This window comes from Gopherus evgoodei, chromosome 4 (assembly GCF_007399415.2).
Source record: "Gopherus evgoodei ecotype Sinaloan lineage chromosome 4, rGopEvg1_v1.p, whole genome shotgun sequence".
NCBI classification, from domain to species: Eukaryota; Metazoa; Chordata; order Testudines; family Testudinidae; genus Gopherus; species Gopherus evgoodei.
In genome coordinates this window covers 108,189,132-108,212,550 of record NC_044325.1, presented here as the reverse complement: position 1 = coordinate 108,212,550, position 23,419 = coordinate 108,189,132, and the positions used below count along the sequence as shown (strand labels likewise).

Below are 23,419 nucleotides of genomic sequence, written 5' to 3'. Positions count from 1 at the left end.
GCACCCAGCTTTTCCTGTGGAACTGAATATGGACATAAAACTTAACTTTATCCATCTATATTTTAAAAATCTGGGTCTAATGCACTAAAAGTTCTCCGCTGATGTGGAAGTACATTTTGAGTTTGGACAAAGAACATTAACAAGTCAATTCCAGCTGTTGGTAGCATACAACTGAGGTCATCTAAAAGTTTCCTCTTACCTTGTAAGAGGAAATCTGGAACATCTCAGCAAATCAGTGTAATCTGCATTGCAGTTGCATTTGCTCAATAGCAATGAAGTCTTTAACAATTTTACAGTTGTGTATATATGGCCCAAAATTCATGGTAGAGCATTCCAGATATCAAGGCATTAGTCTGCTGCTTTCCCAAATGAATAGTAGGGCTACTTTTTCAAAAGGATATACCTGGATTCTTTCACTCCATGGTGTCTTCTCCACAAAAACTTCTAACAAAGCAAAATTTGAGTATTCTGATTTTAGAGCTGGATTAGAGATTTTGTGATCAATTTATTTTTATCTGTTTAATTCCAGGGTATTAATCTTTCTGGAGGGCAGCGCCAGCGCATCAGTGTGGCAAGAGCACTTTACCAGCAGACAAATGTTGTGTTCCTGGTGAGTAGATGCCATTATGTCTGAGCTGTAAGTTGCAGCACCAAATACACCTCTACCTCAATATAACACTATCCTCGGGAGCCAAAAAATCTTACCACGTTATAGGTTAAACCGCCTTATATCAAACTTGCTTTGATCCACCGGTGTGCACAGCCCCCCCCCCCCCCCCGGAGCACTGCTTTACCGCATTATATCCCGATTCCTGTTATATCGGGTCGGGTTATATCGAGGTAGAGGTGTATACTCATTCAAAATGTTTAATGGGCAGAAAATGAAATTCTGCTCCACTGAACCAAAGGGGTAGTTGCAATTGAAATATTCACTACTTTATTTTACGTTTGTTATAGCTAAGATACCCAGGGAACAGACCCCCCCCCCCATAAATACCACAGATGGATCTTAAGATAAATAATGTAAATGGAAATCATGGATTTGATCCTTCACTTTACCCTGTGGCTGGGAACGTGCCTCCCAGCCTGGGTAGACAGGCTCAAGTTAGTGCACTAAAAATAGCAGTGTGGATGTTGTGACATGGATGGCAGCATGGGATAGCAGCCTGAGTCCAAGTCCCTCTGACCCCTGGGTTTGAGCTTGGGTGGCTGACCCATGCCATCGCCCACGTCACAACGTCCACACCACTCCCTGCTGCAGTATAGACATGCCCTCCTCAGTTTCTATTTGAAATGCTGCTTTGACCACTGCCTTTATTTTTAGTACTTTAAGATTTTATTTGAGCTAGTACATTTCAAATATTGACTGCAGTATTTGTAAAAATTCCTAAATTCTCATCCATAAAATTAATATTGTCTGTGCCTAAGGCATCTCTTTTCTTTGTGGAAACAAACTCTCTGCCCATCCTGAATTGTTCTCTGCGTATTTTGCCCCAACCGCAGTGGAGCTACTATGGGGAGTGGGAGTAGGTGCTTGGATTAGTATGAGGAAGAATCAAGTAATTCCCCCCCCCCCATACAAACGCTCACTAATGGGTTTATTGATTCTCCTAGCTGATAGTTTCCCTTTTGAGCTCAGCTTTCAAGTGTATGATCCCTTTCAAGTCCTCTGTACCAGCCATGTCATGTGGAGTCAGGAAGGCACTACATATCAGACAACATCCCTAAGAGCCTAGGAGGCAGATTCATAGGCCTGTCTTTATGAGAAGGTCTATAGCAATTATGTGACTGCCCCAATGAGTGAAAACCCTTTCACAACATGAGTAGCTCTTCCTGGGCAGTGAATATAGCACAAGTAGAGCTGCATTGTCCAGCCAAGTGCCACAGTGGAGCAGGGCCAATATTGGGCCATAAGTTGCCTTTGTCTGTCATGAAGAGTACAACACTGCATATGTAGCAGGCATGCACAAAAGCCATAGTTAAGGAACATGATCAATTTTGATCCAAATCCATAGAGCAAGGAAATTCAGCCTTTCACCTGTCAACTTCAGATACATTTTTTTAACCCTGCAGTGTTTTAGATATATGGTTCCCATGGACTTTACTTGGAACTGGGTGACTAAAATTCCATGCAAAGATTTGAGAATATGCTCTTTGTCAGGGTGTGAGGTTACTGTAACATATGTCTGACCATACCTGACACCTTGAATGTCCTTTATTTCTACCCTTCATTTTATTATATTCTGATTTATTACACCCTCAAAAATCATCATCTCTACATCATCATTGCTTCTAGATATTTTAAATTATTTTTATTGATTTTTGTAAATGTACTAATACAACAATAAATGTATTAAATGTAATTACAATATGACATTATTCCAAAATTGAGGGGGGGGAAATAAAGGTGTCAGATTTTCAAAAGCATCTAGCTTTGATCTGACTCTGCCTCCACTGAATTTGATTGCAAAACTCCTATTGATTTCAGTGGGATAGAACAGACTTAACTCAATGATCAGAGAGCAAAATTCCACATTCCACATAAAAAGCATCACCTTATAATTACCTTAATAAACAATATCCAGTGGGAAGACAATGTAAATCCTACCAGTAATATTAGTACCACCTTTTACATGCGATGTTCATAATTCTGAATATAAATGGGATCAAATGAATAAATCCTCAATAAATGTTAGATCTTTCCTCAATTAGTTAAATACAAATCAGTGTGTCAATAGGACAGAATTAATCTAATTTTAGCCCTTAAAAGCAATCAGCTGGTGAAGATCGTAGAACTGATCAGTGGTTTTTCAACAGGGAAATTTCTCTCAGAGGTGGGAATAGATAACTCACAAGGGAGCAAGTATGTCACCAAGGAAATCAAGATGTGCTTATACTCTGTTTCTCTGGAGGACTTCAAGTCAGGCACACCATAGTTTTAGGCTACTGTTGACTTCACTATGTTAGGCCTAAATAGGGGCTTGTGAGTACTGCAGTGCCATGTAGACAAGCCTTTAGTTACACCAGTATATCAGTATCTGAAGAGTGCAGGTAAATAAACTGGCAATTACCCTAAGGCTCAGTAAACCACAGCACAAGTCCAGCTAAAATTACCATCTTTCAGCTTAGTCATTGCAAAAAGTTGATTCATGCTTTGTTGCCATCTATCTGAGAATCCCCTGCCACTGCAAAATATTGATTTACTGTTCATCTTCTCCTGCCTCTGGTTGTCCGTGTTGATCTAACTGACTTAACTGAAGACAGCACTAGTGTTAAGATATATCACTTCCATTAAATCCTGTAAAGGCTTGGCTGCAGGAATATGGCATGTACTTAATCTCTTTTTTCATGGCTAGGACGATCCATTTTCTGCACTGGATATCCACTTAAGTGACCATCTTATGCAGGAAGGGATCCTGAAAATGCTAAGGGAAGACAAGAGAACCATTATCCTGGTCACTCACAAACTACAGTACCTGCCACATGCTGACTGGGTAAGAAAGCTGTCATTTTTAATGATGAAATTGAAAAGTGACTTGTAAGTGACTTCTATTGCTATAAAATAAACATTACAGGTCTGTCGCAACTTACGCACATTTAACATGCGCAATTTCAGCTTTACACAGTTGGCAAAAACCAAAAAAAAAAGAGAAAAATAACAATTTTAATACTGGACCTCTAGTGCAGGCGATTCTGCCCACCATTCAACTCAATGTAATTTTGACTATACGCGGTTTTCGCTTTACGCGCTAACCACGGAACAGAACCCCCGCATAAGATGAGACTCACCTGTACTGAAAATAATCTTTTTACATTTCTGTATCGACAGGACTGCATAGGGAGAATGTGTATTATTAACATTTTCAAAATTTACTAGTGATTTTGGATGCCCTTTAATTTTTCAATTCTCAACTTGAAACACCTTAAAGGGGCCAGATTTTTAGAGGGTAGGCAATTCTGGAAATTGGGTCCCTTTTAAGGCATCTCAGGTTGAGCACCCAAAAACCAATACCCAAAATCACAAGTCCCTTTTGAGAATCTGGTCTACATGCTGTCCTTTAAACAACTGAAGATATTGGAATGATACATCTGTTTATATCTTTGACATCACTATGCAGTTATTTTATTACCACAGAAGAAAACCATTATAAGGAGATTGAGTCAAAGGAAGACACAAGGGGAAAAAATTGACACTTCTTGGCCTTCATTTGTAGTAAATAACATATTGAGATGGGCACTTTCCCTTTCAGAATAATTCCGTTATTTAGGTAGTTGTCTATTCTATATCTTGTTGCTGATAGACTAAACAGAAGTAGCATTTTCATGTACAAATACCAAAGTTTTGTTTGTTGTTTTGTTTTTGATTAGGTTGCACACATCTTCATTGTGTTGTTATCTTGTACTGGCAACACATGCCTTCCTGTCCACAAGGATTGATTATTATAATTGCTTCTCCTAGCAGGGCTTCAGTCACTTGCAATAGATATGTAATGCAGCAGCACAGTTATTCCCTGGCCTGAGCAAGTATTGTCATACCACCCCCACCCTTGCATTCTTCATACTGGCTTTTCATAACGTTGCAGGTAGATTTCTAAGCAGATCCTTTTGGATTTTAAATCTCTTTATAATGTCTGCTCTGACCTCATCCTTCAGTCATCATACTACGATAAATAAGCAATTCTGCCTTTGCTGTGGTGGTCCCTAGGATATGGAATTCCCTCCCTCTAGACATCTGTCTTAGTCCATCCCTTCCCATTTTTAAACAACACCTATATGCATTTTTTCCAAAGATTATTTTTTTAAACAAGTTCAACTGTTGGCCTTATATTAATAACCTCTTCCCTCCTTTTCATTTGTCAAAAACATGTATGTTGTCCTTATTTAAAATGTTCTGAGTGGTTATTAATAATAATAAATTCTTTTTAATATTGTTGTTACTGTAATACTGTATAGGCCCAAATGCATGCAAGGTGCAAAGGGGCTTTTAAAATACAAGTTATAATTAGTTGTCATTATCTAGTATTAGGCTAGATCACGCAGTCCTTTCTCAGGCAAAACTCTCATTAAAGCCAGTGGGAGTTTGTCTAAGGCAGGGCAACAAGACTTGTACTAGTTGTTCCTATTGTTATTCATTAAGAAATTTCTCAGACTTTTAATGTGAAATATATATGTCAAATGACATGCCTAAACTTTCCTGCAAAACCTTTGAGAGAATTGGAGTCCCAGTTTTAGAAGGTGTTTCCTGAGTAGATGTCATCAAAAAATAAGGCTTTTTTTCCTGTGGAAGTTTTTGGCACAGACAAAACAAAAAGTCAATTTTTTTCCATGGAAATAAAGCTTTCAGTGAAAAATCCAAATCTGAAATATTTTGGTCAAAGACTATAATATTCCAATTCACAAATGTTGCTGTGGTGCCTCATGGGAGTTGTAGTTTGGGTGCCTCGTGCTCCTATTTTCTATAGACTGGGCTCCCTGTCAGACTACATCTCCTGTGATGCACCAGAGTCCAGCCTGTGGTGAGGGGAAGCGATGCATCATGGCAGTGATGCATCATGGAAGGTGAAGTCTAGGTGCTTCAAAATTTTTCAGTTTTCAGACATTCATTTTTCAATGAAAAATTAAACTTTTCCAAAGAAAACAGAGACATTTTGAAAAAGTGTTTGTTTTTCAGTGGAAAATTGGGTTTAAAAAAATGTTTTGACTGAAAATTTTTGACTAGCCCTATGCCTGAGAGGGGCTGAATACCCTCAGCTCCCGTTGACTTCAGCTGAAATTGTCAGTTCAAGTCACTGAGCTTCATTTCCTTCAGCTTTCCTCAGTGTTAATCAGAAGGAACTCTGCTAAAGTTACTGGAGTTACGTTATTTTCAAACTGGTGCAAGTGAGATCAGAAGGAGGCCCATTGACTTGAATCAATAGGAGTTAAGAGGGCCCCACATTCTTCACATTTAGGCCAATGTGACTATAATAATTTCCTCCAAAAAGGTGTGTTTCTTCCATCTAACATTTACTGTTTGGAAAGCTTTAATAACCAGAACCCCACTGCATTTCCCAAAGGCCCATGGTGGCAAACAGGCTGTAGAACCAGAATATGTACATGTAATTTCCTGCATGAAGAGCTAAGGTGCTGGACACAGCGTATAGCTAGAAGTCTGTGTTTTCATTTTTCAGTGGTGACAGCTCTAACTTGTAAATTGTTATCTTGTTAATAAACTGTGTTTAGAGAGAGTTATAAGCTAGGTAAGCTAGAAACAAAGAATTAAAAGCAATCTGTGTCATTAATATGAGGCATAGGATGCTGAGGTGTGTTTTTTAAAGGGAATAAGCATTGAAGGATAAACATTTTTTTTTAAGAAATGGATTAATTCTCAGAAACAGTAGCTTATTTCAATGCAGAGGCAAAAATCTGTCCAGGCCCCACAGTATCTCAAACTAAAGTGATATAAATAAAAAATGATAAAATTCAATGAACAGACTTGAATTTCCACTGCCTAGCACTTTGTATGCACATCTGTGCAAAATGGGTATAAAATATTACCAGGCCAGAATGTGTTTTGCACCCCCTTTGCACAAGCGGTGATACGTATGATAGGTGTAAGTCAGTGGAGAATCAGACCCAGCGTGGCTAATTCTATTTTATGCTACTACAATGGCACTGACTTCACTGCATAAGTAATAGCAGCATTTGACCCATTCCCTATTCTTCTAACACACTACAGAAGAAGTGTCATTATCCCACTTTAAAAGTAGGGTTAATTGTCTTACCCAGTGTCATGTAGCAAGTCAGTAGCAGGGAATTAAAGTACAGGAGTTCCTGGCTCGCTCACTCGTCTTTATACGCTCTAGGACCAACTAAACTCCTTGTGCTGGGGACCGTCTCTTCACATATATTTGCATAGCACCTGGTACAGTGGGGTCCCAATACTCAAAGGGGCACGTGAGCATTTTTAGAATTCAAATGTTAGTCAAATGCCATGTTATGTAATTTCTGTGCCCAAAATCTGATACCCAAAATCACATGCCACCCTCTTTAATTATAAAAATTAGCATAGTAAGCAAAGGATTTTTTTAAGGAAAATATGCATTTGTGATAAAATAGAGACATTCTGAGAATCTGTTGCCTTAAACTCACTGTGGGAAGCTCTTCTGCTGAGTAGCCTCAGTTGCTGCTTACTCTCATTTTGCATTTTTTTTTAAATATTTCAACCTGTGAGAACTAAAAAGAGGTCTTTTTTAAAAAAATCTGTTTTATGCAATAAGATAAATTCAACTAAATATGGCTTGTGGGGAGGTTGGGCTGCATACTGAATCATTTTAATGTAATATGCCGTATCATTGAGCCACATCACATCTAAGAGTATCTCTTGCTGACTACAACTGATGATGCTTGAAACATAATACATGCCATCCTACAAATGAAGCAAAAATAGATGTAGTTATGGCATACATTCTGTGCATGTTCAAAGCAAATGATGCCATGATGTAAAGGCAAAGGAATGCATATGGAACGTGGCATTCAGAGGCTGCTGAAGAGGAGAGGGATTGTCCTGTGTCATTTGGAAATAACAAATGTTGTCTGTGGATGAGGAGCCCAGAATGCCAGCAGACTTTGTGTGGGCTCATATCCTGAGTTTACTTACTCCATTAAAGTGGAATTCATGTTTGGAGCGATGAACATAAGGGGCTCTATCCTGCCCTGCAATAAATCCCTTTGTGCCACTCTACCACAAAGGAATCCTCAGCAGACATAAAACCAGAAGAGCTGCCTCTAAAACAGCTCCTTCTGCCCATCCCCTGTGCAGTAGGGGGCTTATCAGGAATGGGAGAGGCCTGAGCATTATATACTTTAGTGATCCTGGGTCAATGGGGCAACCTACAAGGAACCATTCCTGGACAGTACAGTTTGAAACAGCTGAGGCTGCTCTAATTTATTCTGGTCGGCGGAAGAAGCCCTAGCCAGTCCCAGGATTGAGAGGATCAAAAAATGAACCCCACTCCACCCCCCTTTCTGGTTCACCACACTCAGCTCAGGCAGCACATCAGAGATTGAACCAGTGTTATCCCTGCTTGGATTTCAGCCATGATGCTTGCTGAAGCTCTGAAGATTCTGGGGATTGTAACTGTGAATAAGATCCCCATCCCTTCTGATGGTAACAGCTATTGTGAAGTATTGGGTCCATTCTGGAGTAAAACAATGATGCCTCCTCGAGGAAGGGCGAGTTGCTTGTTTCTCTTAAAGAAGGGAAAAGGGAACAACTGACTAAGGGGTAGCTAAATCCTTGGCAGCACTTCACAGGCCACTCTGAGGTGGGAATGACAGAGAGGCTGAGGTTTGCTAAAAAGAGAAGTGTCTTGAATCATAATGTCAAGTAGAAACAACGAGGAGTCCTTGTGGCAGCTTAGAGACTAACAAATTTAGGATATCCTCCTTCTGCTATGTATCCATGTTGTCTATATTGATCTGTGGAATAGTATTGTTTTTATTTTTTGTACAGTGCCCAGATCACTGAATGGGAGCTTCAGAAATATAACCAAATATCTCCTTGACAGTTTGTATTCCTAACCTCTTAGATCATTGCAATGAAAGATGGTACCATTCAAAGAGAAGGAACACTCAAGGACATTCAGAAATCGGAGTCTGAGCTCTTTGAACACTGGAAAACACTCATGAATCGACAGGACCAAGAACTGGAGAAGGTTTATTATGTATTTTTTCTCAGTATCCTAAAAAATGTATTCCTTATGTGGTGAAGCATTTTAAATTGAAAACATTAGTAACACTTACTCTGTGTGTGTGTGTGTGTGTGTGTGTGTGTGTGTGTGTGTGTGTGTGTGTGTGTGTGTGTGTGTGTGTGTGTGTGTTTGAACTTCACTTGAATGAACTTTGCTCCATTTATTAAGACAAAAACCTTAAATCTGCATGTATCATATTTTATCTGTACTAGGTAGGACCTACATCCACTCTTTTTAGTGAAGCCCTGTGGGGAATTTTCTTGCATGAGGAGCATGGAATTGGATCATTAAGTACGGAGAAAATTGAGTTAGTGACATGTACAGGAATAGTTATGCTGCAAATGGAAATGTTTGTTAAATTTAGCCATTGTACTGTTTTTAATTTTTTTTAAATTCTTATATAACAACCACAAATGACTAGACTAGATCTTGTTAATTAAAATATTATGAGATAGGAAGATCCAGCATCTGAAACTATAGTTCTTACTCAGGCAGGTGCTTTCTTCCATGGGAGCTTTGCCTGAGTGAGGACTGCAGAATCAGCCTCCAAAGATGGAAGGAATTCGTGTCCTGACTGTCAGTGTTTCAGGGGAATGTGACCTGTGTGCCCCCTCTGTGGTCTACTCCAGGAGTACCCAGTCAGGTTTCAGGACTCCCGCCAGGACCTGAATCTGGGAGAGACCTGTGCCCATGTCCCACTCTCTTCTGATGGGGGAGTGGAGTGTTAAGGCTGCACAGCCCCCTGCTTTACACTGGGAATAATTTATGCCTTTTGGATTTAAAAATAGATGGCACATCAAACATTCATGACAGCCAATTGTAATCCTCTCCCTTCCTTTTTACTGACACACTGATTTGAAAATACATTTTGTGACATCTGTAATTTTAAAAAACTTTATCACGCAAAGCCACATGACTTGTCCTGCTTTTAGGAAACTATAATAGAAAGAAAAACTGTTTTGGAGAGGAAGAACCCCCGGAGGACCAGGTATTCCCGAGAAGCTCTGCTAAAAGATGACGAAGAGGATGAAGGTAAAGTAATTTTTCTAAAAGGGCACCCTGAGACCCAGTGCTGACTGCATCGTTGTTTTACAGTTCAAACTGTTTTAGATGAAATCAATTCACAAATTTCAAGTTAGTAACAAAATCAGTCTTTTCCAGGAGGAACTGTGGCCTGGTTCTTTGTGTGGATTGTGGCTCCTAAGAGTTACATACTAAAACTGAGCTTTAATAGATAGATAGAGAGCAATCTGAAGGTGCTGGTTAACCATGGCCTTGTGAGGAGCTGTCAAAATTGTTTCCACAGGATCTCTGATTTGGAGAAGCATCCCTAGTGAGGAAAGTTCTAAAGCACATACTTCATTTTAAGCATCTGCTTCACTCGCATCAAACTCAATCAGACTTAAGCATACGCTTAAGCGTAACCATGGGCTTCTAAATGCTTTCCTGAGTAGGGATAGATTTAAGAAAGTGCTTACATGCTTTCCTGAATTAGGGCTTTAGTAAACTTTCCAACAACAATACACAAGAGTTAGTGGGCCCAATTTTTCCATGGTGTAAGAGAGCTCAGGTCCAGTGACTTTAGTGGAGTTTTGTCCAATTGCATTAGCAGAAAATCTAGGCCAGTATTATTTGAACTGATTTGTTTCGCAGTTCAAAAAATATCACTACATTTTGAAAACATTTTCTTCCTTTTTTCCAGTCAAGAAAATGCACACACAAAAATAATCCCTTATTTGATTTGGAAGTTAATATAGGAAGTAACAAAAGTTGTTCTTCAACTTGTAATTTATGGTTCTGGATTGTAGAAGCTTCAGGGGCAGAGAAGGTGTACCCATTCTCTCTGCACTAGGCCATGCACCCTTATGGCACTATAGATTGTGTAATTTACGATATTGTGCCCTGAAACTGCAATTAGCACATGGGCTGAGTACTGCTCCTGCATAGAGCCCTAATGACTTCAGTGGAGCTGTGCATGGATATAGCACTGCATCCACACACTATCAATTGCCGGATTTGTTAGCGGCTCAGAGCAGGGACTGTGGCCCATACTATTGTCTATGGCTGAGGAGCACACAGTGCAGTTCAGGATGGGGCATGCAAACATGAGGCTGCTCACCTTATGACCCCTAGCTGGCCCTAGGACCAGGGGCGCACAAAAGTGGCTTTAAGACACCTCTCTTCTGCTCAGATGCACCAAAATGAGCTCTGAGGCACATGGGAATCTGCCTTTTCATCTTAAAAAAATCATAGAAGCATTTGAATTTCAAATAGGCAGCTTGCTGGAGATTTTTCTGTTCCTTTTTCAAGAAGGAAATAGAATCACAGAATATCAGGGTTGGAAGGGGCCTCATGAGATCATCTAGTCCAACCCCTTGCTCAAAGCAGGACCAATCCCCAGCTAAATCATCCCAGCCAGAGCTTTGTCAAGCCTGACCTTAAAAACCTCTAAGGAAGGAGATTCCACCACCTGCCTAGGTAACCGTAGGTAATAGTGTATCCACAATGTATTTAGCGCTATCCATGTGTATTAAAGTATTTGAATGTTTATTTGACAAACCTACCAGATCATTTAGGGGGGAATTTTCTACAATGCCTACAAATCCTACTGTGCACATATTAATTTATTAGCAGCTATTTAAGAAACTTATGTTTCATGAAAACTAATCTTAGGTGAGCCTCAGAAACCATAATAATGTAGCATTCATATACCCATGCTATTTCTTTCATAGTGATAGTCATGCAAAGGTTATATTTTCTTCTTGATTACAAATAAATTAATTTACAAAGATTAAATTATTCCAAGCATGTATAAATCATGGCATCTGGAAAAAAATTCTGAGTATCTTTAAAATAATTTAAATGCTATCTGAATGTGAGAGGATGGATGAATTAAAGGTGAATAGCTAGTGCCAACTGAATTTACAGACCTATCTATAGCCAGGGATCACTGACCTATGCTTTTACCTAGAAAAGAAAATCATTGTTTTATTTCATTATTATCAAGAAAATCTTGAACCAGTAAACTATAAATGTCACAAATACATTGATGTAAAGACATTGTTTATTGAGGGCTAACTTTTCCTTCACTTATGACCATGCACTTATGACTGACTCCAAAGGTGTGTTGGAAACTGAGGAGGTAATTTCACCCTAAAACTGTATTCCATTCAGTAAACTAAGCATGATGTCCATGTGTGAAGATGCAAGTGCTCCTTTACTCACTATCTCTCCCCTCTCATGTTAAGTTAAATCTCCTCTCCTTGGTTTCAAACTGTGTGCAACCCCCATTCCAGCCTTCATCTCTGATCTTATTGCCTCTACACAAACTCCCATTCCTTACGTTCCACTTCAGTTTCAATCTTGACTGCTGTCTTATACTACTTCTCCTATCTCCCACTTCACTCCATCTCATGCAGTCCCTTATGCTTGGAATATTTGCCAAGTGCCCACTCTACTCCTACAAAAACCAACTCTGATCTCCTGCTGGTTCTGTGAGGAATATTTGCTATAATAATCACCCTGCAATTTGTGAGTGTTCTGCACTGCATTTTACTTGTTCCTTTAAAATACAATTTGTTGGCATAGTTTGCCATATTTAACCCATCAGAGAGCTTGTTCATTTACAGCATTATGATTAGGATTCTGCAAAGCTCCTAAGCACCAGCCTAGGAACTTTGCTGAATTGGGGTTTACATAAGTAATAGATAAAAATGTGTAACTAACAGACATGCATTTATGAAAAATTCAAGGCATGTAAATAGTTTGAATTGTCCTTTTATTTTGCAATTTGGCACCTGCCATTTGATATGGAAAAAAATGAATATAAAAGGTTTCCAGGGCAATGTTACAATCCAACAGTCTTTTTTTCCCCCGCTGATTACAGAAGAAATAACAGAAAGCGATGATGATGACAACCTATCTTCTGTGCTACATCAGAGAGCAAAGATGCCTTGGCGAGCCTGTGGGAAGTACCTCAGCTCAGCAGGAATTCTGCTCTTGCCTTTACTCGTCCTTTCACAGCTCTTAAAACACACTGTTATGGTGGCTATTGACTACTGGCTTGCAAAGTGGACGTCTGATGTCATTTCTGCAAAGAGTGACCTAGAACAAAAGAATTGTTCTGTATGCCAGGTACCGTACTTCTAAGTCAGTTCTTTTCTTTGACAAAGAAACATCTCCCCGTGCTAACTTCCGCTTGACCATTGACATGCAATATGCTATATTCCTACTAAAATGTACATCACAGAATGTTTTCAGGGGCATCACATTTTGGGGGGAGGGGATGTTTTGGTTTTTGTTTTTTAGTTTCTCTCTCTCTCTGCTCTTCTTTTCCTTTTGCCACCTTTAGCATTGCTTGACAGACTATGTTTGCATCTTGTGACAGACCCAGGCCAATGTTGTACAGGAGTCTGGTAGAGGGTAAATATAGTGGTCACTGGATGAGTAGTTTTCTGTTCTCTGAGTGACCAGAGCAAGGGCTGCACTAGAGTAATCAGGAACCTGCTAGAACCAATTAAGGCAGATAGGCTGATTAGAACACCTGCAGCCAATCAAGGCAGGCTAATCAGGGCACCTGGGTTTAAAAAGGAGCTCATTCCAGTCAGGGAGGGGGAGCCAGAGGAGAGGAAGTGTATGTGTGAGGAGCTGGGAGCAAGAGGTGCAAGGAGCTGAGAATGAGAGGATGTGCTGCTGGAGGACTAAGGAGTACAAGAGTTATCAGACACCAGGAGGAAGGTCCCATGGTGAAGTTAAAGAAGGTGTTTGGAGGAGGCCATGGGGAAGTAGCCCAGAGAGTTGTAGCTGTCATGCAGCTGTTACAGTAGGCACTATAGACAGCTGCAATCCACAGGGCCCTGGGCTGGAACCCGGAGTAGAGGGCAGGCCTGGGTTCCCCCCAAACCTCCTAACTCTTGATAAGACACAGGAGAAGTTGACCCAGACTTGGGGGAAGATCACTGAGGTGAGCAAATCTGCCAAATAAGCGCAGGACCCACCAAGGTAGAGGAGGAACTTTGTCACAATCTCTAAAATAGTTTTGATAGAACTCACAACTCTTTTTTTTTCTTTCTTTCTGTGCTGCAGCATTCTGGCTGCTGGTAGAGCATTCAGGCTGAGTTTCATAACAAGTGGGAACAAAGATCTTTCAGAATGAACTGTCTGTTCCAGGTTATTCTTCTTTGATTGACTTTGTCTTAATTTTGCACAGAATGGTAGGCTTGCCTAAGATTGGCAAGGTGTGACATATACAGTGCAGTCATGTATATTTCCATCTCAGCCTCCTTTGGCATTAAATTACCTTACTAATTGCTCAGGTGAACCAGAGAGTCACCTCCCAGGGGATTTTATCCTGCCAAGGCATCATTTGTGTTGAACAACATCATCATAATTAACATATTTTTTAAGACAGACTAATTAACTATCCCCATGGATCTGATACAAAGGTGACATTATTTCATTAAAATTCCAGTTGTCTTCTCTGAAGGGATTAGTGTCTGTAAAGAAGCAGTCTTGACAATGGTCTAAATACGGTTTTAAACATTTTTCAATCCAAGGTATCACAGGTAGTGGCTGGATGGAAACCTAGGGTGAAATCCTGATGCCACTGATGCCAAAGAGGCGTTTTGCTATTGACTTCAGTGAAGCCTTTGATTCATCCCTGGAGACTATTTTATTAAAGCCGAGTTTTAATGGGAAGTTATTAATAATTTATTTTACATTTTTCTGGGCTCATTCCAGCTCCCACTGAAAAGGGGCTACTACCATGTCATATTACAGTCTTTAAAGGTATCTGTTTCCCCAACTGGAATTAACTAATGCATAAAATCCTTGGATTCTTTTTAGGAGATTCCATGGCTTTTGAATTTTTAATCTAATCCAAACAGCATTTTTTCCTGAATAATGCTTAATTATGGCAGAGAATCATTGGCAAAACAAAATGAGGAAGCTTGTTCTGTCCCTGTTGTGTAGAGAAAAAGAGAACTTCTTCCTCAAGGCTGTCAATCCCACCTCCCCTTTTCTGAACGCAAACTGTATTTTAAATTATTAAAATATTAAAAATAATATTTTGCTTCTGTTTCTTTACTACTTAGGAATTTAATCATTCTCGCTATTCAAGGGTGTTCAGCATTCTCTGTTGCCTTGGGATTATACTATGTCTTGTCACGTCAATAGCAGTGGAGTGGACTGGTCTAAAAGTTGCCAAAAAACTACACTATTGTCTGCTGAATAAAATTATTTTGGCACCAATGAGGTACTACTTTGATTCTAATGTAAGCAGTAGTGCAGAGTAGAGGCTTGATATTCCTTATTTCAAGGCAGCCTTTCCTGTGCAGTTCCATTCTGAAGTTACTATGAATTAAAAAAATGTGAATTGGCTCATTGAAAGTCAATAGACACTACACATGTTTACACTATATAAAAATTCTACTTTCTGATTCAACAGATTGATTCACCAGAGTCATATCTGCTGAAAATAAGTTTTTACTTCTTTTTACTCTTTTACACAAGAGAAACAGAGGAGGAGTCCATAAGTTGCAGATTCTATTCCATGATATTCATCATCAATGGAAACATTTGCTGAGGTATAAATATTTACACCTAAGCAACTCTGTTGAAGATAACAGAATGGAAGAAGTATCACCAACGGTGTCATTAAAGATAATGGGATTGCATAGGTGTCACTGTGATCCTAATTTGGCCTTTATAACTTTTATTTCTGGTGATGATACATGAGAGGGAAAGAACCCAGCTTGACTGTCAGAGCCCAGAATAGGGCTGGCAGTTAGAAAAACATCTTTTTATTTGCAAGCTTCATTTGACAAGGAAGTCACTGAGGGACAATAAGCATGGAACCCTTCAACACTATTTCTGCAAACTTACTTTTCAAAATAGAACCACACTTTGAAGTTAACTCAAACAATGGAACAGTGTAACCTTCATTTAATCTTTGTTTTATGTGTGCATACTTAATGGATAGAATATAAAATTAACACTAAATAGAAAATGAAATAGGCAGTAATAGAGTTAAAATCCGCTCTGCATCCTTTTAAAAATCCTTTCTAAATTATTTGATATCCTTTGCTTCGTGTACTAAAAAAGGTCCCAATGACTTTGGTGGACTGTAACCTAAAATACACATCTCCCTATGATCACCTTGCTGTCGTATCCCCACAATAACTTCAGGTCATTTAAAATGTCATTAGTCCTTTTACACTGATAATTTTTTCACTACTGTATGTTGCTATTCCAAGAAAAATTAATGTGATCATGCAAGACTTGCAATTACATTTTGTCTGTATTTTTCCTCACTGAGGAGTGCTTTGTGTGTGTGTGTAACACATATTAAATATCAAAATATTTCATATTAGATATAATATATTTATAATATGAAATATTTTGTTTAATTATGTACCTTGTATTGTGCGGAGAAGTTTGTGAAATCTGGCGTGATGATTCATAGTGCTAGCACACAGTTATTCCTTTATTATGTCTGGTTTTGGGATGCAATAAGTATGGGCTGACTTCAGCACAGCAGAAACTATAGACCTATTACTCATTCCCCACTCTTATCAGTAGATTGTGTTCCAGCTCAGTACAGAGCTAAAGAGAAATGGAAAGAAATGGGAAAGTATTCTAATATCTACTTGCATATTAACGTTATGACCTTTCCTATTTACTGTCCATTTTAGATTTTTTGAAACAACACCACTGGGAAGCATCTTGAACAGATTTTCAGCTGATTGCAACACCATCGACCAGGTACAGCAACCACATAAATCTATTCTCCAGAAATGCATGCCAATTTTCCCCTATCATCTTCAGCACAGAAAATGTACTGTCTGAATGCCGCCATGTTGTGTTAAGAGGGACTAAATATCATTTAGCTATAATTGATCTGAGAATTTTGTTGCGTTTTGAATGCATTTTATATTTGTTTCCATTATGCCTTGCAGTGTTCAGAAAAAGAGACTCCTGTTTTTAAAATCCATGCTGAAATACCTATTTGGTTAGAGGCTTTTCAGATGCTGCGGGGTCTTGGTTATCTTATTTGTTCTATAAAGAAATGTAAAGGGACACAGTGTTGTCTCAGGGTTGGAGCACTTGCACCGGAATGAACTAAAGATGTTTAGAGCACCTCCAACTAAAGAGGGTACCTAGGATAGTCTCAGGCCTTGAAGCTGACTAGTTATTAACCGCATCTCCATTGCTAGCTGTGCAACATGTATTCTTTTGGAGGAATGTGCTCTGCAATGTATGCCTGCAGAGGAGCTACATAGAAATACCATCAGGTTTCCCCAGAATCCATCAGCCAGTTCAGAAATGCTAATCTTCAAAGTTATAGTATCCTGTTTTTGTGAGTGGGAGGAGGGAGAATGAGATAAGATGTTGACTTATATATTACTCCTTTGATATTTAATGCTCTTTATTTATCCAGCACATTCCTGCTACCTTGGAGTGCCTGAGCCGCTCCACTTTGCTGTGTGTATCTGCTCTTGCTGTAATCTCCTACGTCACGCCAATGTTTCTCATTGCCCTGCTTCCTCTCGCTATCATATGTTATTTCATCCAGAAATACTTTCGAGTGGCCTCGAGGTAAGAGCATTGACTGGGCTCATTCTAGTATTCTGAAATTCATGGTCTGGGACCAGGGAATAGAGAGTTTTAAACTGTGCCCTGCCAAGGCAGTACCCCTACATGAAAGCAAGTCAGGTCCATCACAGTAAAAATGTATCATTTTACAGCTGCATTGTTTATAACTATTAAATTAGAATTTCTGAGCGGGAGAAAAGTTTGTTTCTATCATTAAACAAATGACCATGCCAGAATTCACAATCCACAAAACAAGAGCCAAATGCTAGCCTCTCCAGTGCGTTTGAGCCTTAGGAGAAGTGTGTAGATATAGCAGCAAAGCTGAAATGGCCAGAGGCATTTAGCTTGAACAGGGCAGATGGAAAGGAAAAGTTCAGGGATCAAGGAAGAAAATTGAAGAGTGGAGCTTACTCCGCATCAGTACCACAGTTGCCTCTAAAAGATGCAGCATGCACTCACAACCTCATTTGCTACTGGATGCCAGCAGGCCCATAGAGAGTTGGGAGACATCAACAGTATCCCTATTTCTGTCTTTGTCCCTTTACAGCCACGTAGGTCCCCTCTCCACAGTGTTCAAGGAGTGCAAGTGGAAGCCTTCTGCCTAGATCCTGCATATGTGCCCAAATTGAGAAGGGGCTACCTGTGCCCTTTCCCACTTCCTGCAGGACTAAGCTGAATTTAACTTTACATAGGTCATCAGTGCATACATTTATTTGGTGGTTATTGCTAAGCAGTGTAGCAAAAATCCATTGCTTATATTCATTTGAATTAATTGAAGCCAGAATGATGTTTCAAAAGTAAATCATTCCACATGAGAAACTGGAATATAGGAACACAGTGCATGTGGGGTTGAAGTTTAGTAAGACCTCCCAGAGCTCCAGCACTGTGTGTTTCAGTTTAGTAAGAACGATCCTCCTGTTTTTCTACGAGTATCTGTCTTAGTGCAAGAGTCCCATTAAAGCATTTGAAATTCTGCCATTTTAGGATCATGGGCATGAGATTCTTGTCTGTAGATGTTTCATTTTACTCCCCAAGACACTGTAGTGCCTGTTGCAAAAAGATCACAGTACTATTAAAACTGATTTTCTTTTTTAAATAATTTCCAGGGACCTGCAACAGTTGGATGACAGCACCCAGCTGCCATTACTTTGCCATTTTTCAGAGACTGTGGAAGGTTTGACCACTATACGAGCGTTCAGGTATATTTTTGAGAAAGAATTATATTGTTTTTTGATATATATTAGATATAGGATATATGTCATGAATGAAATGTTCAGCCTGCTCTTAACTGGGCACCACTTTTACGGTTTTGTAGGTGCAGATAATTATAGTTTGGGTCACTTAGAAGTTTAAGTACCTAACTGCATCAGTAAATGAAGTTCTTGGACACTTAAGTGACCTAAAATGTGAGTGCCAATAATTTCGGGGGTGGAGGAGCAAAATTGCACCCCCAGTTATTTAATCCACACCTGCAAGAATGGAGGCTGGTGGCTACAAATCTGGGCATTTATGAAGAATTTAAAGAACAGTACAGTGATCTCTAAGTCCTTGCTTGCCTGAGTGGTCCTTGGCCATAACATCTATTTAGACCTCCAGAAACAGCTGAGGAAGATCTAATAACACACCTGAGTTGTGCTTCTCTATTACAAACATTATATTCCCTGAGGTGTGCCAGTAAAAGTTCTGCCAAACCTACCAGCTGCTTCCCCAAACCAACATTATCTCTGTCATTTCTGGGTTAAGTCAAAGCCCCTGTCTCATCTACACATACACATGTTGCAAGTTAACATTGCTGCTGACAACTCACCTTTGGAATTCTGTAATTCTTTGTGAAAACAACAAGGAGTCCTTGTGGTACCTTGGAGACTAACAAATGTATTTGGGCATGTCATAAACAGATAGCTAAGGGTTAATGTCTCTTTCACCTGAAAAAAAAGTATCCTGAAACACCTGACCAGAGGACCAATCAGGAAACCAGACTTTTTTCAACTCTGGGTGGAGGGAAGTTTGTGTCTGAGTTCTTTGTCTTCTGCCTGAATCTCTCTCAGCTAGAGAAGGATTTTCTATTTCCTGCTTTTCTAATCTTCTGTTTCCCAGTTGTAAGTACAAGGAGATCAAATAGTGAATTATATGGTTTTTTTCTTTTGTATTTACATGTCTATAGTTGCTGGAGTGCTTTGAATTGTATTCTTTTGAATAAGGCTGTTTATTCAATATTCTTTTAAGCAAATGACCCTGTATTTGTCACCTTAATACAGAGAGACCATTTTTATGTATTTTTCTTTCTTTTTATATAAAGCTTTCTTTTTAAGACCTGTTGGAGTTTTTCTTTAGTGAGGAACTTCAGGGAAATTGAGTCTGTACTCACCAGGGAATTGGTGGGAGGAAGAAGTCAGGGGGGAAATCTGGGTGTGTTAGATTTACTAGCCTGACTTTGCATTCCCTCTGGGTGAAGAGGGAAGTGCTTTTTGTTCCAGGACTAGAATTAGAGAGGGTGGACTCCCTCTGCTTAGATTCACGGAGGTTGCTTCTGTGTATCTCCCCAGAAGCACCTGGAGGGGGGGGGAGGGAAAAGGATTATTTCCCTTTATTGTGAGACTCAAGGGATTTGGGTCTTGGGGTCCCCAGGGAAGGTTTTTGTGGGGACCAGAGTTCCCCAAAACACTCTAATTTTTTGGGTGGTGGCACCAGTACCAGGTCCAAGCTGGTAACTAAGCTTGGAGGTTTTCATGCTAACCCCCATATTTTGGACGCTAAGGTCCAAATCTGGGACTAGGTTATTGACAGGGCATAATATTTCATGGGCTAGAATCCACTTCATCAGATGCATGGGTTCTAGCCCACAAAAGCTTATGCCCAAATAAATTTGTTAGTCTCTAAGGTGCCACAAGCACTCGTCGTCATTTTTCCTGATACAGACAAACACGGCTACCACTCTGAAATAATTCTTTGTGGTCATTCCTGTACAACCTTAATGTTTCATTTACATAATTGTATAATACTTTTCATCCACAAAGTTATGAACCTATAGGGTCTTTTGCATTTAATTTCCTTTCTTTTCTGTTTCTTTTTTTTAAGAACAGAAAAAATTGAGATAAAAAACATATTGCCTGTATTTAATTATATCAGTATTTAAATTGTCCCAATCAGGCTCTGAACTTCTTAGCTGAATGAGAGTACAGTCTGCTTGCATTTTGCAAGTGTTTGGAAAGCAGCATAGTATTTCTCAGTATTAATTATTATGATTTTGCTTCTTGTTTGTTTAAGTGCCAGTAGTCTTCTCTAGTTTATTGGTATGTGTCCCCTGTGTGGCTTATTAGGGAAATTTATTATTCTGATTTTTAATCCTTGCTTTCCACCTTGTTTCGTATCCCAATCCTGTTCTACTCTGGCGGAAATTGAGATTTTGTGACCATTAGTGCTGCACTGCTTCAGATTTTGCTACAATAAATCACTTCTAATACCATCTCACTTCCTCGTGATTCCCCCCTCCTCTCCATCACCTTGAAATGAACTGCTCCAGCAAAGCCTGTTCAGAATTTAGGGAGCCTCATGTTCGCGATTTCATCAGCTTGAAATCCCAGGCTAACCGATGAATCTTTGCCCCAAACAGCAGGAGACATTCAGTAGGTTTTGTATTCCATCTACATGCCAAGCTTCTGTGTCAGTGTGTATCTTGTCTATTTTTAGGAGTATACTGCTTTTCAGCTGCATATTGAGTGGTATTAATGGCCTTTGAAGTTTAGACTTTAAAGCTTGAGCAAAGTACGCAGCCCTTGCATTCCTAAAAATAACACAGTAATATAGGAGTCTAGCCATAGAGCTAGCAGGTACCGGTTGTTCCTGCAGCACCCTTACTGTCCTATATTTGCTCTTGGCCATTTTGAGCAACTTATAAAAATCCAGGAATTATATCAAAAAGATAGCAGCTGCTGTTGCTACAGCCACAAATAATCCTTCGTCAAGTATCCTGGGTGTAAATATACCATCTCCATATGTTGTCTGGTGTATAAAGGACTTCAAAATGGGCTGCCCTAAATAATAAATAAAATGTAAACAAAGTTTTCCCAAGGAAGGGTTTCACTTTAGGGACAATTCCTGTAGTGAGATTCTGAGAAATTTGCAGCACTCTAATGATAAATTGTACTCATGAGCAATTCCACCCCCCTACACGTGTTCCATTGCTGACTGCACAGTGCCAGAATCCCTAGCATTTTATAGTGTCATGATCACTGCGATAATCTGTGAATAGTCTGGACATTTTAATAAAGAGGGACTGATTTTTTTAAAGGTAATTACTTTTTAGCCTGTACGTGGAAGGGAATACAGGAATGTTTATAATTGAAACATAGTAGAACTTCACTAATACTCATGCTTTATAATTTGTACAAAATGTTGGCTGTCTATCTCCTCATGTCTGTGTAATGATTTGATAACGGAGAGCTGTATTTATAACCAAGGCTTCATTTCTTTTACAAACTGTTTTACAGTCTGTTTACTAGTATGCTGTGTAGTATTAGTAGTAGCCATCAAAATAAATGTACAAAGTTTATGTTTTGGTATATTATCCTGACTGATTTGAGTACTAGCCGAAACCTTGATCCAGCAAAGCACTAGATTAAGCAGTCTGCTGCATCCAGACAGAGCCCCAATGACATAATTGCAGGATCAAGGCCTAATGCAGAAGTTTTACTAACTAGCAAATGTTCTTCTATTTGTTAGTGTGCATCAGTGTGGTTCTACAGTAGTAAACTTAAAACAAACTTGCTGTATTTAAAAGCCTTTTCACTCTTCAGATGGTTTATTTTGAAGAGAGAAAAAATGGCTTTATAAAAGTCTTATTGCTACTTTTATTGATTGTAGTTCAGTAGCTCCCACGATGTACTGGGCATTGTCTATGCAAAAATTAAGAGACAGTCCCTAACACTGTGAAGTCTTGATCCATGACTGGGGCTCCTAGGCACTACTGCAATACAAATAGCAAATAACCCACTCGATTTTATATGATAAGGTGAAAAGAGGAGTTGTGTTTTCTGTAGAACTAGCACGTCTTTTACTTGCTCACTCTCTTGCTCACTTTCATTCACGTGTGTGTGCACACACACTTTCTCAGACTCTTATCTTTTTCTTTATTTCAAGCCACCTTCCTCACTGCTGCTATGGTAGTGAATGACTAGGCAGAGTCTGTTGTCATTTATAAATTATAGTTTTAATATGAACTGTCCAGCTAGCCAATGTCAGTCCCAGAGACATATATAAAATGTCAGCTCCAGTTTAAGAAGGCAACAAAATCTTATTTGTTCCTAAAGAAAGGACATTGTAGCTGAGGGATGATTGTATATGGTCATGTTGTAGGATACTCAGGAGGTTCCAGTTATTGAACTGTTGAGTGATATAGACCTTTAAAATTAAAGTTTCATCAATAATTAGAAGCTGTGACAGCATGCTGCTACTTACAGCTCCACAATTTGGGCATGTAAATGCTGTTTGTGTGTGTATAATATATACACTCCAACATCTGGGTATTCAGATTAAGAGGCTGGGTTGAATCGCTCTTAAAAATATGTCCCATTAAATGCATGTTTTTTTGTTTGTTTGTTTGTTTTACTTTCCCAAGGCCTCATGGCACACATTGACTTCTTGCTTTGCCATTTCTGTTTTGAAGGTATGAAGGCCGGTTCCGACAGAAGCTTCTTGAATATACAGATTCCAACAATATCGCTTCCCTTTTCCTTACAGCTGCCAATCGCTGGCTGGAAGTCCGCATGGCAAGTACATTACTCTGTGTGTGGTTGGTTGGTTGATTTATGCTTCACTTTGATCCTGGCACTCCATTGATGTATATGAGAGTTATCCAACCTATACCTTTGCCATGTACATGTCTTTTTAAAGAAAACTTGCCCAATCACCCAGTCGATGAAAATATAGTGGAGTGCAGGAGGGGAGGAATTCTTCCCATAGGCTGCAGCTGTTATTCCAGAGCTGGAATAGGATTCATGGCCCTTTCCTCCCTCTCCCCTCCCCCCAGGGTGACCAGATGAGAGGAAGAAGATATCAGGACAGATGGGGGGTGCCAGCGAAGCAAAAAATGGGAG

General features: G+C 39.4%; 1 protein-coding gene across 2 annotated transcripts in view; it reads left to right on the top strand.

Annotated features, from left to right (window-relative positions):
* The window catches only part of ABCC8 (ATP binding cassette subfamily C member 8), a 134,099-nt gene that overhangs the window by 90,780 nt on the left and 19,900 nt on the right, over positions 1-23,419 (top strand). For both annotated transcript variants that reach the window (XM_030560496.1, XM_030560495.1), the window contains exons 21-30: positions 530-610; positions 3,357-3,494; positions 8,571-8,696; positions 9,665-9,764; positions 12,619-12,866; positions 14,825-14,985; positions 16,424-16,493; positions 17,170-17,327; positions 18,431-18,523; positions 22,990-23,092. In XM_030560496.1, coding sequence (XP_030416356.1) covers positions 530-610; positions 3,357-3,494; positions 8,571-8,696; positions 9,665-9,764; positions 12,619-12,866; positions 14,825-14,985; positions 16,424-16,493; positions 17,170-17,327; positions 18,431-18,523; positions 22,990-23,092 — 1,278 coding nt within the window. The remainder of the gene's footprint in view (positions 1-529; positions 611-3,356; positions 3,495-8,570; positions 8,697-9,664; positions 9,765-12,618; positions 12,867-14,824; positions 14,986-16,423; positions 16,494-17,169; positions 17,328-18,430; positions 18,524-22,989; positions 23,093-23,419) is intronic.